Source organism: Lontra canadensis, unplaced genomic scaffold, assembly GCF_010015895.1.
Source record: "Lontra canadensis isolate GAN:19392208 unplaced genomic scaffold, GSC_riverotter_1.0 scaffold6, whole genome shotgun sequence".
NCBI lineage: Eukaryota > Metazoa > Chordata > Mammalia > Carnivora > Mustelidae > Lontra > Lontra canadensis.
In genome coordinates this window covers 1,966,355-1,983,898 of record NW_022631000.1, presented here as the reverse complement: position 1 = coordinate 1,983,898, position 17,544 = coordinate 1,966,355, and the positions used below count along the sequence as shown (strand labels likewise).

Here is a 17,544-nt window from a genome sequence, read left to right as displayed (position 1 = left end):
TAATATTCTGAACTTAGGAGGTCCCTGACTGGCTCAGTCAGTAGAGCATGTAGCTCTTGATCTCAGGGGTCATGAATTTAATCCCCATGTTGGGTGTGGAGCCTACTTTTAAAAAATGTATTAATATATCTGAACTTAGATGAATGCAGTTTCTATGAAATCTTTGGATGCTACTAAAAAGTAACTATAGTTGTACTCAGACTAAAGGAGAAGGGGATCAAAAGGTAAACGAGGGAAAAGCCACAAAGAAAAATGAAGCAAGAGTAAGGAGAAAAAGAGCACAATTCCTAGTAAGTTATTTATAAGAGCAGCTACTTTTGCTTTTATTTTTGTCAGTGCTTACCTGTTGAAGACCTATAGGTTCTTCCATAATCACATATTTGTTAAAGTTGGATGATGCTGATAAACAATAAAGTTTTGGGGAAAGATGTGCCACAAAGCTCTTGGACTTAGTAGCTAGAAACTAGATAACTGGAATTGTCTCCAGAATGCTTCCCAAGTGTTGACTGAGGTATTCACAGCTGTCCTCAGTGCTAACTACCAGCTCTTCCATATTGTATATGAATGAAGTATGTGTGAGTTGGGTCCCCCAGAGAGATTCTAAGGCAAAGATGGGAGTACAAAAAATTTGCTGATGAACAAAGATTTGGGATAACAATTGTAATGAAGATAGCAAAGTGTTTCTATTATCTGTTCTACACAGTTGACAATAAGCCTAAAAGAAAAAGAGCAACACACATGAATAAATGGTTTTCAGAATAAGAAATGGTCATGGTCAATATGGTCATAAACATGGTAAATAAACATGAAAAGATTTTCAGATTCATTAATAAGGAAAATGCAAATCAAAATATTGGAATATTTATATCATAGTTTTCCAATGAACTTGGCACTAATGACATTTGGATCTGAAAATTCTTTGTGTTGGGGGGCTGTCCTGTGCCATTACAGAATGTTTAGCAGCATCCCTGGTGTCTACCCACCAGGTTAATAATAGCAGCTATTCACCCCTGCCTCCTACAGTTGTGACAATTAAAAATGTCTCCAGACATTGTGAAATGTGTCCTAACCAGTAAAATCACCCCTTACTGAGAATCCATTAGACTGGTAAAAATTAGCTATCCCAACTCTTGCTTGACAGGAATGGAAGGAAAGTGGATCTTTACATTTAAAGTATTACAGCAATTTTTTTGAAATTAAAAATACATAAACCTTGTGGAATGTAAGAAAGAACACAGATGAACAAATGGGGAGGGGAAAAAGAAAGAAAGGAGAGAAGGAAACAAGCCATAAGAGACTCTTAACGATAGAGAACAAACGGAGGGTTGATGGAGGAACCTTGGCGGGGCGGGGTGATGGACTAAATGCATGATGGGTATTAAGGAGGGCACTTGTGATGAGCACTGAGTGTTGTATGTAAGTGTTGAATCACTGAATTCTACTGCAAAAACCGATTGCACTGTATGTTAACTAACTGAAATTTAAATAAAATAAAAACTTGTAATATGAAAAATAGTACATAAACCGTTGGTTTAGCAGTTCTAGTACTGAGACTTTATCCCATGAAGATACTTACATGAAGCAGTGTACACTGTAAACAGCCACTCTACCTCCCCATTTTTCTTCTGTCAGTTTATCACTGTTTTAATCACTGATCTGAATCTATTCTGTGTATTGGTAAGTGTTATTTCCTCTCATTTTAGAATTCTCTTGATAGAGCCCAAGCAGCCAAGAACAAAGGCAACAAATATTTTAAAGCAGGAAAATATGAACAAGCTATTCAGTGCTATACTGAGGCGATCAGCTTGTGCCCTATAGAGAAGAACGCTGACCTTTCCACATTTTATCAAAACAGAGCTGCTGCCTTTGAACAGTTGGTATGTATCTTAGGGTTTTTTTCCTTCTTTTTGCTTGCTTTATTTGCATAGTGTTTCATTTAATACCAGCCAAATCTAATCAATTTTCTGAATAATTTCAACTGTTTGGAAATTACAGGCTTTTTGTTTTCATATCCTTTAATTACATAGCTTTTTTAAGAATAGATTTTAGTTTTGCTGGTTACAAATATAACCCAAAGTTAAATGTATCAGATTTTATAAAACTAGATGATACAGGAAGCTACAGATTTTGGTGACCCCAACCTTCTCAATAATTTGAGGCTATTATTTCAACTTTTTGTCTCCATATGTGGGGTTGAGGAAGACCATGTATTATTGTAAAATATATTCTTTCAGTTGCCACTATATCTTGTGCAGTTTTTCTTAGTACATGCAGATTTGTCATTCTTTCTGAAATGCTGTATATAATAGCTGTTGTATAGTTGTGTACTGAGACCGTCTTCCTATTGATGAACATTTGGATTGTTTCCTATTTTACCTATTGCATTCAATGTTTGAGTAAATTTTCTCATAAGTATTTTTTGCATACTTTTGAGAGGATAAAATTCAAGAATAAAATTCTAGAAATGGAAATATAAAGAAATAGCATCAGTACCTACTCCCAACAATAATATATGAACATGCTTGTTTTCTGTCATTCTCACCAATTTATATTCTCAGTCTTGATAATATTTGCCATTCTGGTAGGAGAAAAATACTTCTTTTAATTTACACTTCTTAAGATGTTGCTAAAGTTGACTATCCTTTTCTGTGGTTATTGGCCAATTGTATTCTGCACATTTATTTGTTCAACCAAATTTTACGGACCATCTCCTATACAGAAGGTTACAGTGGTACAAGCTGGGTTTATAAGACCAAACAGTTGTGCATGGAGCTCAAGTTTTGCTAAACAGCAAACTACTAAACAACATTTTCATAAATGCTTTAAAGAATTAACCTGATCTTTAACAGAGGAATGACTGGAGATGGGGTTGGAACATAAAACAGTAGAGAAGACAGTGTTAGAAATAGAGGAAGGCATATGTGTAATTGCTCTGAGGCAGGAAGGAGTTTGGTGTGATTAAAGAATTGTAAGGGATCCTGGTGTATAGAGAGATCCAGTTGGAGAGGTAGCAGAGGGCAGATGAGACAAAGTCTTGCAAAGGTAAGGAGATTGGATTTGATTCTGAGTGTAAAGGGAAATACTTAAGGATATTAAGTAGGGCAGGAACATCCTCTAAAATTGCTTTCAGTGTTCTGTCAAGAATATATTATAGGGAGGCAAGAGTGGAGACAGGGAGACCAAATAAGGTTGCTGTTGTAGTAGCCTAGGTAAAACACGAAAGAAAGCTGAGACCAATGACTTGCTGTTGTTGTATTGGATGTGAAGGATAATGAAAAGCAGGAATGTTAATAATGGTAGAATGGGGAAGGAGTTAGACAGCTAAGTAGAAGTTGAATTAAGAAATGTCTATTTTAAGGAGAGTGGTTTGGTCTAAAGAGAACCATCTAAATTTAGATTTTATATAATGCCAGGACAATAGATATAATCACCTAGGAGAGAGAGTAGAGATGAGGCCGTGAATGTTCCACTTGTAGAACTCGGGGAGGGTGAGAATTTAACAAAGGACATTAAGAAAGCACCCATTGAGGTAGGCAGAAATCAAGTAAAGAGGCTGTTCTTTGGAGGGTTGGCAATAAAGAGGAGCTGAGAAGTGGGGTAGTAGCTGTAGGGAATTACAGAATCAAAGGAGGATTTTTTTAAAGATGGAAAATACTAGAGTGAGTGTTTTTATGCTCATGGGAATGCTTCAGTAGAGATGTAGATAGATGCAAAGGAGAAGTAGTGAACAGGGTGAAGTCCTTGAGTGGGGACAGTATGGACCCCAAGTGGAGAGGTGGCCTTTGATGAAGAGGGGCACTTCCTCACTTCTAACAGCAGGGAAGGAGATGATATGAGCACAAAGATGCAGGTAGGTTTGGAGATTTGGTGGTAGAAAGATGGCCTAAGTAGGTCCTATGCCTATTTTTGAAAACCAGGTTGCTTTTATTTATTACAGGTATTTATATGAGCTGTTATAATATATTGTGGATATTAACTCTTTTTATGTATTGGGAATATTTTTGTGTGTTCTAGGATTCTTAATACTCAGCCTGTTAAGTTTCCAAAACTGATTTCTCTTGAACAGTGCTTCCTTTAGTGTGACTTTTTTTAATACTTTCAATTACAGCAAAAATGGAAAGAGGTGGCACAGGATTGTACAAAGGCTGTTGAACTTAATCCCAAATATGTGAAAGCTCTCTTTAGACGTGCAAAAGCCCACGAGAAGCTAGACAATAAGAAGGAATGTTTAGAAGGTGAGGGTATTTTTGTGTTTACATATGAAAATTTGTAGTCATTGATAAATTTATATGAAACTCTGCTTGTGAGTAGAGAAATCACTTGGATTTAAAAGTTAGATTCTTCCCCAACTGAGAGTTTGTTTTCTAGTTTAAATTGAGATTGCTGGTGCTTGAGTATTTGTTCTCAATTATGGAATTAAATTAGTATTAAGATTGGAAGTTTACATCCCATACATTTTTAACTGGGCAAATAATGAGCCTCAGTGTAATTCCATGAATAAGAAAATAGGTTTTAGTAAGTGATAGTGTTGCTAAGATTCTGCATATTTTTGGTGATTATCCTATATAAATGTGAAATACTTTTGAGATGAATCATTAAAGAAAACATTTGGATTTTGCTCTTGGTATTTTCAAACTTGATTTTATACCCAATTGGAAAGTATGTAGTTGGTACAAAGCATCAGGTGAATTTCCATTCTCAATAAATGCTGTAAATATTCTGCAGCCTCTAATTGGCCATATTTGCTTCTAAAACTTCAATTAGAATATATAGGCCACTGGCTTTTAAAGTACATTTTTGTAGGTGACATGGAGCTTAATCAAAGTGATTTCTGCAACTTTAAACTACTTTAAAAGCATCAGTAATCAGATCTTGCCAAAACTATTTTTTAATAACTTTATTTAAAAGGAAAAAGCCATTTTATTTATAAAGTCTGGATTACCAAGTGAGGGTGGTTTAAAGAACGTTTTAGAAAAGTTAGGTTTTGTGGTGTCATGTACTTTGGTGGTGGGTGGAAGGACAGTTGCTTTGGAAAAGAGAATTCTGAGTTTTCAGCCAGCACTTGAAGTTACTAACAGATAATAATTGGTAGGAAGGAGGTTAAGTGGATTTTAGATAGAAGGAAGGGGATGGGAAAAAGACATTGGCATTGGCATTAGCCAGGTTATTAGGGGAACATACAGCAGATTGACTTGTTTGGAGGATTTGGAAGTTTAAGAAACTGAGTTCAGAAAGAGTGGGAACAGCCAGTGTGTGAGTATTTTGAAGGGTTGAGAGTTTTAGGAAACACTGATCTTTTAACTTTGAAACCACTTTAACTTGAGCTGTGGCATAACCAGATGAAAATGGTATTTTGCAGCAGATTTAATTGAGAACTCTTGGCCAGATGGCTTTGGACACAAGGAGTAACTCTGAGGCCTATAAAAAGAATCAGACATGAGAGAGCCACATTTCATTGATTTGGCCTTTAGGTACTGGCCAGAAGAGAATCTTCCTGGATTCCTTGTTTATTTACTATGTAGAATGTGAGAGTGGTGAGAAACATCACAAACCATGCAGTATAGTCCCTTGGATTTCACAGGTGAGGAAAGCAAACAACCAGAGAAGTGGAATGAATTTATGAGCTTTGAGTTTGATTATATAGTATATAAAACTAAAGTATTGAACAGAATCAATTTATTGGAAATGAAATTGATAGCTATATCAGGCTATCAGTTTGGTTTGGCTTTCTCTGGTAACGTAGTGCCCATTTGATGCTGCTGATCATCTTTGCAATAATTTTATACTTTCATTTTTTCCATCATTTCTAGATGTCACTGCTGTATGTATACTAGAAGGGTTCCAAAATCAACAAAGCATGCTGTTAGCTGATAAAGTTCTTAAACTTCTTGGAAAAGAGAAAGCCAAAGAAAAATACAAGGTAAGTCTGAGTTGGTCAGTAGAGGGAACATACATTATGAAGGGTCATTTTTAATTTACACTGCTTAAACTTGGATGTGGTAGTAATGGTAACAACTGAAATTAGATCTGGATTGTATTTCTTTTCCTGTAATCTCAGGTTTTTGTGGCTTATCTTTTCAAAATAAGAATGTTAATGTAGGCTATATCCAATATGGTATCTGGAGGATACTGAAAGAATTCATCTATACTAGGGGTCACCAAAGAAGGCCTATGGGCCACATCCAGTCTGCCCCGTTTGTATAAGTAATGTTTTAACTGGGAAACAGCACTCTGACATTGTTTTTGGCTGCTTTTAAGCTTTAACAGCAGAGTAGAGTGGTTGTGACAGAGACTGTATGGCCTGCAAAGCCTAAAATACTTATTATCTCCTCTTTTACAGGAAAAATTTGCCAACTCCTGCCTATATCATTAAAGTTTTTAAAGGTATAATATGTAAATTGGCACTGGTTTTATGCAATCTGTAACAGATGACTTAATTCAAGAAACATTTATTGAACAAAGCAATTTTAGGAGGGTGGGTAGCTATTGTCCTTGCCCTTATAGAATTACAGTTTAGTGAGAGAGACCATTAATAAGTGTGAAAGGCATGATACAACGAAGTGTCATGGAGGTCTGTAAGTAGAGTGCCATGGGACTACCACAAGCATCACTAAATATCACTGGAGATTTTCTGCTAAACTTCAGTAATATTAAGGCAGTTGTTCCTTTTTTCTTGAAGGAAACTTTTAAATTGACTTCAATAAGCTGTATGTTTGTTTTTCTTTTATTTTGCACTCCTGAATATTCACTGAGTTAAACAGTTAAAACAGGTTTCTTCACTGCAAGACTTTCATGTGCTAGGATATATCGTGAATCTTCAGGGGAAATGTAGCTGTAGTGGTGTAGTTGTTCTCAGTCTCTTTAACCTCTAGAACCCTTTTTTCCCTTGATCATTTCTTAGAACAGGTTCCTCAAAACACTGTGTAAGTACCATGTAATAGTCTCCCAGCCTCAAAGGAGCCTAGTTTCCTTGTGTGTATTTATATAATGCTATTGTTGAATGATTGTACTGGTTGGACTTCGGGGTGGTAAGAAAATATAAGATAACCCACATTTACATAGTTTCCAAATCAGTTTCCACTTAAATTTTCTTCTTTCTTTTTTTTTTTTTTAAAGTTTTTATTTGTTAAGTAATCTCTGCACCCAACATGAGGCTCAGATTCACCCCAAGATCAAGAGTCACACACTTTTCCAACTTGAGCCAGCCAGGTGCCCCTCCACTTAGATTTTCTAATCTGTTTGTATGCCACCTTTGTGACACAAAATCACAAAATACTTTTTTTTTTTTTAAGATTTTATTTATTTATTTGACAGAGAGATCACAAGCAGGCAAAGAGGCAGGCAGAGAGAGGGGACACAGGCTCCCTGCTGAGCAGAGAGTCCAACGTGAGCCTTGATCCCAGAACCCTGGGATCACAACCTGAGCCGAAAGCAGAGGCCCAGCCCACTGAGCCACCCAAGCACCCCACAAAATACTTTTTACATTATTGTTTTTATTTTTACAACAACTCTGTAAGATAAATAAGGCAAGTATTTTTATTGCCATCTGGAGATGAGAAAACTGAAAATGACATGTACCAGGTCACATGGCTAATAAGTGGCAGAGCTAGAATTTGTATCTTGTTTCTTTGATACTTATTAAGTCCATTGTTTACATTGTTTTCATTTTAAATTTGTAATTCTCTGAGGAAGGCAGGGAGGTGCCTTTTCCAAGCTGAAATAGTAAACTAAAGACATTAATGATGTACTCAGTCTTTAGTCCTGCTTTTTAAAGTGGCAAATGATTGCCACTGTATATTCCTGTGCACAGTCTTTAGTGAAATACTGAAGTTAAGCGTACTTTTCACTTGATGGGTGACCATTTGATTTAAAATATTAACTTGTATAATCCTAGAGTAAGAAACTGAATCTCTTCCACAAAAATACGGTTTTCCCTTAGATTTCCTGTGTTTTCTTCCCTCCCAATCCCATCTATCCTAGATTAGGTCATTTACTTACAAAGCCAAATTCCCTTTTTTTTTTCCTCTTTCAAATATGAAAGTATTAAATTTACCAAAATAACAGAAATGGTATTTGTTATGCATATGATCTAAAATGTCATATTTCAATTTAAAAATCTTCGAGTTGAATTCTTAAGCTAAAAGATCCAAAATATGTGAGAAGAGTTTTATGTCTATGTTATTTTCTACCCTCTTCAAAACTTTATCCTAATTAGACTAAAAGGAGAAGTAAAATACTTCCATAATTATGAATCAGGTTGCCATGCCAAAAAGTGGTAATTTAAGTAAGAAATGAAATTTCCCTAAAGATAAAATGTAGGGATCCGAAGGGGCACGTGTACCCAAATATTTTAGCAGCAATGTCCACAGTAGCCAAACTATGGAAAGAGCCTAGATGTCCATCAACAGATGAATGGATAAAGAAGATGTATATATATATTTACACACACACACACACACACAATGGAATATTATGCAGCCATCAAAAAACCCAAATCTTGCCATTTGCAACAACCTGGATGAAACTAGAGGGTATTATGTTAAGCGAAATAAGTCAGTCAGAGAAAGACAATTATCCTATGATCTCTCTGATAGGAGGAATTTGAGAGGCAGGGCAGAGGGTCGTTGGGAGGAAGCAAGGAAAAAATGAAACAAGATGGGACCGGGGAGGGAGACAAACCATAAGAGACTCTTAATCTCATGAAACAAACTGAGGGTTGCTAGAGGGGGTTGCGGGGTAGGGACAGGGCGGCTGGGTGATGGACATTGGGGAGAGTATGTGCTATGGTGAGTGCTATGAATTGTGTAAGACTGATGATTCACAGACCTGTACCCCTGAAACAAATAATGTATGTTAATTTTTAAAAATGAGCCATCAACTTTAAGAGAAATTTAAAAAAAAAAAAAGGAAATGAGATTTCATTCAGACTTTCGATGGCATTTACTGTAATGGAGACACAGTACAACTGGAGGACAGATAAAAGCCTGTGGTAAATAGACTTAACATTACCCCACCTGTGTAAGATGTGGTCTTGAATGGTTAATTAAGATGCTGTCTTCTAGGACAGAGACAAGAGAGAGATCATTTTTAAGATTTCATTTTTAAGCAATCTCTGCACCCACTGTGGGACTCAAACTTATAACCCAAGATCAAGAGTTGCACACTCTACTGACTGAGGCAGCCAGGGGCACTAGAAGGAGGTAATTTTTAACTCAACAGTTATTTGCCTCCTGTGTTACACATTTCACCTTTTTAACTTTTAGTGAGTAGTCCTAGGGGTTCTTGATACTTTACATCTTTCAAGAGAGGAAGTGTCATTTAATATTTATTTATTTGAGACAGTGTGAGAGAGAGAGAGAGAGTGTGTGTGTGTGTATGTGTGTAGAGGGCAGAGGGAGAAGGAGAGATAGTCTTAAGCAGACTCCATGCTCAGCTCAGAGCCTAACATGGGGCTCAATCTCATGACCCTGAGATTATAACCTGAGCCAAAAACAAAAGTTGGATGCCTAGCCAACTGCACCACCCAAGAGTCCCAGAGGGGTGTCGTTTAAAATCTTCTTGGGATGGGTAACTTTACCTATCCACTGTCTCTTGTCCTGTGGTTTGGACCCTAATATTCTTCAGTTACCTGAGAATGAGATTCCAGTTTTTATAGCAGTCATTTTCAGTGTTGTACAAATGTACCTGCTTCTATGATCAGTGTTTTCTCATTTTGATATATTTAAACATGATTTTATTTCAGAATCGTGAGCCTCTGATGCCATCTCCACAGTTTATCAAATCTTACTTCAGTTCCTTCACAGATGATATTATTTCTCAGCCCATGCTTAAAGGAGAGAAGTCTGATGAAGATAAAGACAAAGAAGGAGAGGCCTCAGAAGTTAAAGAAAAGTAAGTATATCAAGCATTGTATCTTTATATTCCTACATGATATTCTCAAGAGGATTCCCAGTGAGTCAAGTGGTTGACGGTATTGGAACAAGGGCACTAACTTGAAAATTGTCATGTGGCTCAACATCCAGATGTTTTAGTGCAGGGAATATTATAAACTATGAGGAGCTTAGGAGTGCCCTGAAGAGTGACTTCCTTCAGAGTTTTTTCTTTGTTTTCTGCTTGCCTAGCCATTCTTTGGGCTTCTTGTGTTTGCTTCTATAGAGAATAGAAACCAAAGTACAAGATGCTACTTTTACAACTGGAGGTCAAGTGATGTGATGTGGTATGTAAGTCACATAGTCTGCTTGTCCATTTATATTTATCAGTATTGTGTTTTGGTGGTAAAGCTGGCTCTCCTTTCTAAGAGAAGGTACAATATTACTACCAACATGGCATTTTTTAATGAGTTCTAGAAAAATGGGAATATTGTTCCTGTAGGAAAATAGAGTTTTACATCTATAGCATATTGGAAAGTTTGAGGAAACAGGGCTTTTGATTTTTGTCTCCTAATTTTTCAACCATTGTTGGCCACCTTTTAAGGAAAGATACTATGCATAATTGTACCAAGATATTCAAACTTTAGTTAGTTGATACACAGTCTTTGCAGAAAATTGTAGTTGAGGAGTAAATGTTTAAGGCAATGCCAATAATTTCCTCTTCAGGTTAGGGAACAGTCCTTGCTAGAAAGACTACAATGAAGTTAAAATGCGGGGAATATTAGAATGTAATTATTAATTAAGATAAATTAAGAGAGCTTATAAGATTTTGACTGATAGGGGCGCCTGGGTGGCTCAGTGGGTTAAGCCGCTGCCTTCGGCTCGGGTCATGATCTCGAAGTCCTGGGATTGAGCCCCGCATCGGGCTCTCTGCTCAGCAGGGAGCCTGCTTCCTCCTCTCTCTCTGCCTGCCTCTCTGCCTGCTTGTGATCTATCAAATAAATAAATAAAATCTTTAAAAAAAAAAAAAAAAAAAAGATTTTGACTGATAAAGCTTAAATTGCTTGCCAGTTTTCTCTACTTAGGATGTATAACAAATGAAATGAGAAAATGTACTCTTAACTTATGGAACCTTATATTTATAAGACCCCATAGAGGTTAGTTAGTATAAATTTCCTTTTCACATAAAAAAAAAAAAAAATCCCTTCTACAAGCATCCTCAATAAAAGTTATCATCTTAGAAATAATGATGTTAAAAGAATAATCATGTATTTTAAAAAGTAAGAAAGTGTGTGGTTTTTTAAATGTACTTAATGGAAGACTCTTCCTTTAAATTTCCTTCTTTGATATTTCCACCTATTCATTCTGGGTCTGTTTATTTAGGTGAAACAACACAGCTTCTGGGTGAGAGCCCTTCAGATAATTCTCTGCCTCCCGTCTTGCTCTTTTACAGTGCGTTTTCCACAACAGAGTGTTCTTTACCAAGCACAGATTGGGTCATGTCTCTTCGCTTGGCTTCTGTGACCTAAACTTAATTATCTCTTATTTCTCTTTTCTTTCTGTTGGTCATAAAATAACTGTTGAGTGACATCAGTGTGCCATATGTTTGAAGGTGAATAAGACCAGATCCTTGTCCAAGTTGCAGATCAGTCAGTCATTAGTTCATCTTTTAACATACATAAATGCTGAAGCCAAGGCAGTAACCCTAGGTTTCTGCTGTTGATTCTGCTGTTAACCCTTTTTTTTAACTTCCCAAGACATCAAGAAAAATCCCAGTCCACGTCAGAAAGCCTGATCTGTTACCCTCTCCCCACTGCCCCATTCCAGTCCTACACTGGAATAAGGGGAAATGGGCAGTTGCTTAACTCTAGTAATGCTAAGTGTGGCAAGTTTCAGCATTTGATCCTTTCTTAGTAAGTAATTTCCTATGTTCATTTTTTTTTCCAGTTCTGGATATTTAAGGGCCAAACAGTATATGGAAGAAGAAAACTATGATAAAATAATAAGTGAATGCTCAAAAGAAATAGATGCTCAAGGCAAATACATGGCAGAAGCATTATTACTACGAGCTACCTTCTACCTGCTTATTGGCAATGCCAATGCGGCCAAACCAGATTTAGATAAAGTCATCAGTTTGAAAGAAGCTAATGTAAAGGTACCTTTTAAAATGTGTGTGTGTGAAAAGAATTAACTAAAAAGTGCAGCTTTTGCATGTACTGCTTAATTTTTCACATTGACGTTGCCATTCTCCAAAAGGCTGTTTTTATTTTGGAAGCAGCTACACCTAATGATGATTCGATACAGTGAAACTGAAATGTAAATATCAGTGATAGTTATCTTTAACCAGAAAAGGAATTTTTTTCTTTTTTCTATGGCATCTGGTAACTCAGCTTCCTTTTATAGCCACTGCCTACTGTATTAGACTATATTTAGATAGGAGTAGGGGTGATATATTAATGCTACTGGTCATACAAGATTGTAAAATGCATTTAACAAAGCACATTTAATCTGAAAGATTTTATGTTACATGAATTTTAAAACGGTTTCTAAAAATATGATAAAGAGATATACTGAAGTAGATCAAAAATTTCTATAGTTGTGTGGTTGGAACAGCTTTTTATGTGTATATAATTATTTTCATAATTAAGATTTAAGGGGATCTGTTGAATTATATGATCCTTCTATTCAGTGTTTTAATAAGACAGAGCTTAGCTACCAGTTAACGAAATTCATTTATTAGTTTGTTAACATCTCTGTTGTTTGTTTCCTCACTAAATTCTGGCTTTTTTCACCTCCAAATGAATCATTCATGTATTTTGTGGATTGTAAAAGTTGTTTTCAAGGCCTAAGTATTTAATAAACTATCTTAAGATCTTATAAACAAAAGGCATTACAACTAAGTATTTGTTAGAAGTTCCTTTCAAAATGAGGTTTTCAAGTTGAAGATACCCTAGTAATATGACTTTGCATTTTATTTCCTAGTGATTACAAATATCTTCTGGTTTTGTTATAATTATGGGGGTATTCTTACTTGTTTCAATGAAAGAAAATTTACATGTACTTTTGTCTCAGAACATTTTTTGGAGAAGAAGCCTATTTTTTGCTTTCATGACCATGACTTAATTGTTTTAATGGCAAGTAGTAATGATTACTATCATATGCCCTATACAAAAATTAACTCAAAATGGATGAGAGACCTAAATGTAAGAGTTCAAACTATAAAACTCTTGGAAGAAACTTAGGAGGAAATCTTCCTTACCTTGGATTAGGCAAAGATTCCTTAGATATAGCAACAATAAAAAAATCATCAAAACTAAAAACATTTGTAATGCAAAAGACACCATGAAGGAAGAGAAAACACACTCCACAGAATGGGAGAAGATATTCACAAATCATGTATCTAATAAGGTGCTTTTATCCAGGATATATACAGAACTCAACAGTAGAACCCAATTTAAAAATAGGTCAAAGATCTGAACAGACTTTCTCTGAAGAATATATAAATGGTCAATAGGAATATGAAAAGATGTTCAGGATCACTTGCCATAGGGAAATGAAAACCAAAATTATAATGAGGTATCACTTTATACCCACCAAGATGGCTGTAATCATAAAGATGGACAGTTAAGAGTATTAGTGAGGATATGGAGAAATTGGAACTCTTACACATTGCTGGTCGAAATGTAAAATGGTAAAGTCCCTCTGGAAATCAGTTTGGGAGTGCCTGAGAAATTTAAATATATTGAGTTACCATATGACCCAGCAGTTCCCCTCTAAAGTATATACCCAAGAGAAATGAATATATGTATCAACACAAAAACTTGTACATAAATGTTCATAGCAGTATTATTCATAATAGCCAAAAAGTGGAAGCAACTCAGATGTTCATCAGCCAATGAACAGATAAGTTGTGGTCTGTCTTTACAGTGGAATATTATTCAGCCATAAATAAAAATGACGTATTGACACACGCTATAAGATAGATGAATCTTGAAAACCTTATGTTAAATGAAGGAAGCTAGACACAGAAAGGCCACATAATTTACAATTCCATTTATGTGAATGTTCAGAACATACAAATCTATACAAATAGAAAGTAGATTGGTTTCCAAGGGCTGAAGATTAGGAAGGAAATGGGGAATGACTGCTAATGTGTATGAGTTTTTTGGGGGGGTGATGGAAGACTGTTTTTAAAAGACTAAATTCTAGTAATGACAAACCTCTCATTTTGGTTATATAGCTTCGAGCAAATGCTCTTATCAAAAGAGGCAGCATGTACATGCAACAGCAGCAGCCTTTGCTGTCTACTCAGGATTTTAACATGGCTGCTGACATTGATCCTCAAAATGCAGATGTTTATCACCACCGAGGACAGGTAAATTAATTTTCTTATCAGGAGTTCTGACCTTTGGATTGAGGAATATGATACCATTTTTGAGAATGTTGTCACAAGTTTCCTTGTATTATTTCTGATCGCTGTGAACAAAGTATAGTGTTATAGTTTGGGTTGGCATTTATTTTAGTCCCATCTTAAATATTTGTCCTTTGAATTTTGGTATTTGCTTATTTAAAAAAAAAAAAAAGAGAGAGAGAGAAACCTACAGATGTTGGCCTGCCAGTTCAAGTTTGGTTTTCAGGTATTTCCGGCTCATAGGTTTTCAGTGACCCTGAAAAATTTATTGAACATTTGAGTTAATGCTAGAATCAACAGGGTAATTTCTGTGGGCTTCTTGCCATAAGGAGATTTTGTCCTGGACTACCCAAATAGTACCAAAAAAATCTCTGCTGAATGGAGTTTTATAATATGCATCTTTGATTTTTAGTAAGGATATGTTGTGATGAAAACCATTCCCAGTTTCAGCCTCACCTGGGGAACACATGGCTTTATTACCTGTTTAACATGGATGGTTTCTTGAAATGCTTTAGGGTGGAATGTATAGGCTATCCATATAATAACAGAAAAGCAGCTGCCTTCGGCTCAGGTCGTGATCCCAGGGTCCTGGGATCAAGCCCCACATTGGGTTTCCTGCTTGGCAGGAAGCCTGCTTCTCCCTCTCCCACTCCCCCTGCTTAGTGTTATTCCCTCTCTCACCATCTCTCTCTGTGTCAGATAAATAAATAAAATCGTTTTTAAAAATAAATAAATAAATGATAGGATTTTCTAGTTCACTGTTTCTAGAAAGTAATTCTATACTGAATAACTACTACATGCATAGCATGATGCTAAACCATGATTAAGAGACACTGTACTCAACTGGTGTGCCTATTATTTTGCATTGTGTATATTTGTTGTGTGTGTGTGTGTGTGTGTTTTGTTTTGTTTTGTTTTTCTTAGCTGAAAATACTGCTTGATCAAGTTGAAGAAGCAGTCGCAGATTTTGATGAATGTATTAGATTAAGACCTGAGTCAGCTCTGGCACAAGCTCAGAAATGTTTTGCATTGGTAGGTTCTACTTTATATTGTGTTTTCCTAAACATCATTTTTATTTCCCATTGTTAACAAAAAAAGTATCTCACTATCTACAAAACCATCATCTCTTTTTCCCCCAGAGGATGACTACAAGGGAAAAATGTGTTTTGGGAAATAGAAGTGTATTTGCTAATTGAGGTATTGCTCCTGTATTCCTCTGGATGTTTTATTTGAGTTCATCTTGATAGATGTTTCTCCCTGATTTCATGCTCCCCTAAACAGCACTGTTCTCCCTTGTTTTTGTTTGTTTGTTTTTTACCATAAGCTAGCACAAAAAAACAAAAGCATTTGAGGAAATACTCTTAAATCATACCAAATAACTGCTCTCTAATCTCACGTTGTTAATATTTAGAAACACAAAGCTGAAAATCAACTAAAATAAGTTCATTTTTAGTGAAATGAGGTATTCCGGTTAACCCTATAGCCTGAATCCTAAAAGACTTTTTAAAGAAAGAAATTGGTCACAAGCACATTTAAATTGTGGATGAAAAATGTTATTACATGACGCTTAATAGTAACTTTCGTAAAGTGTAATAAATTATATTAGATTTAAAACTCCCCCATTTATATGCAAAGTTAACTTCTTACAAGTTAGTATGCCTTCTTCTAGATTATTGAACATCTTGAAATTGTATAATGGCAATGAAGTCATAGTTGTACATAGCCTATGGATCCCTGCTCCGGAGATATTTCCTTGGAACCCTTTTAGATGCAGCAAATTAGGTTAGCAAATCACCTGCTTTTCTGGAAATATTTATGTGATTTTGTGTGACTTTTGTAATATGTTAAATTCCATAAGTTTTTGAGTTCTTGATTTGACAGGCCTGTTTTGATTGTTTTAAACAGTATCGCCAGGCATATACGGGAAACAATTCTTCACAAATCCAAGCAGCTATGAAAGGTTTTGAAGAGGTCATAAAGAAATTTCCAAGGTGTGCTGAAGGCTATGCACTATATGCTCAGGTAAACGTGATTTTTCATATTTTTTCAGTTGGCTTTTTTTTTTTTTCCTCAAAATTTTATTTTTTAGAGGTGGGGGAGGAGCAGAGGGAGAAGGCGGGGGAGAGCATCTCAAGCAGGCTGTATGCCCAGAAGAGCCTGATTCAGGGCTTGATCTCACAGCCCTGAGCTAAAGTCAAGAGTGAAGCTTAGCCATCTGAGCCATGCAGGTGCTGCTTAAAGATTTCATTTTGAGGTAATCTCTGTACCCAACATGGGGCTTGAACTCAAAACCCCAAATTCAAGAGTTGTGTGCTTCACTGAATGAGCCTGAAGAGCTCCTAGTTTCCAGTCTTTTTAAAGAACTGCATTTATATGCTGAATTTCAGTCTGGAAATTAGAAAACAGTTCTTCCCTGGTTACAGCTTCTGTGAACATGAATGGCTTTGTTCCTGTTAATGATTCACCTGGCTCCAAAACGGTCTTGAATCATCTTAGGAGTGACTCCTATATTAATACAGTTTGAGAACCCTGGCCCTAAACTCAACATGGGGAAGCTCAAGTTGAGTATTTCCCTCAAGTGTTCATTTGGATTGGATTAGCAAAAGTTATTTAGCTGAGGAAAATTTACTCTGTGCAGTTGGTAGGAAGAATGTGATGGAAAGGCTTTTCTTCCTATTTAGATCACTGTCCTTTTAAATGGTTAGATAGGCTGAACAGCTCATTTTAATTCCTCTGTGGTTTGCCAAATCTGAAACCTTTCCTTGCTTTAGGATTGAAGGTATGGAAAGGAGAATGTACACTTAAGTTATTTTCACCTTTTTTTTTTTTAATGCTTCTTTGAGGTATGAAATGTTATGTGTGGGGGTTTTTTTTTTAAGATTTTATTTATTTGACAGAGATCACAAGTAGGCAGAGAGGCAGGCAGAGAGAGAGGGGAGGAAGCAGGCTCCCTGCTGAGCAGAGAGCCCGATGCGGGGCTCAATCCGAGGACCCTGGGATCATGACCTGAGCTGAAGGCAGAGGCTTTAGCCCACTGAGCCACCCAGGCGCCCCTTATTTTCACCTTTTAATTGTAGTCTGAAGTCTTTGAAAACTTACTACTAATTTTAAGTCACCCATTTGAATGAAAATGGTTAGCTTTTTACAGCTGCAGTTAGACTTTCTTCTGTAAGTAAATCATCTCAGAATGTTTTCTCTTAGTCTTTATGTTGAAAGTTGCTTTTGATATATTCATAAACCAGATATCTCAGTATGCTGTGTAAT

At 36.1% G+C, this 17,544-nt stretch overlaps 1 protein-coding gene across 1 annotated transcript in view; it reads left to right on the top strand.

The window, feature by feature from the left end:
* TOMM70 (translocase of outer mitochondrial membrane 70) overlaps positions 1-17,544 on the top strand; it is a 31,619-nt gene that overhangs the window by 9,198 nt on the left and 4,877 nt on the right. Inside the window, exons 2-9 of the mRNA XM_032852039.1 lie at positions 1,704-1,877; positions 4,109-4,235; positions 5,811-5,920; positions 9,743-9,891; positions 11,817-12,024; positions 14,110-14,244; positions 15,205-15,312; positions 16,186-16,302. Of these exons, the coding sequence (XP_032707930.1) occupies positions 1,704-1,877; positions 4,109-4,235; positions 5,811-5,920; positions 9,743-9,891; positions 11,817-12,024; positions 14,110-14,244; positions 15,205-15,312; positions 16,186-16,302 (1,128 nt within the window). The remainder of the gene's footprint in view (positions 1-1,703; positions 1,878-4,108; positions 4,236-5,810; positions 5,921-9,742; positions 9,892-11,816; positions 12,025-14,109; positions 14,245-15,204; positions 15,313-16,185; positions 16,303-17,544) is intronic.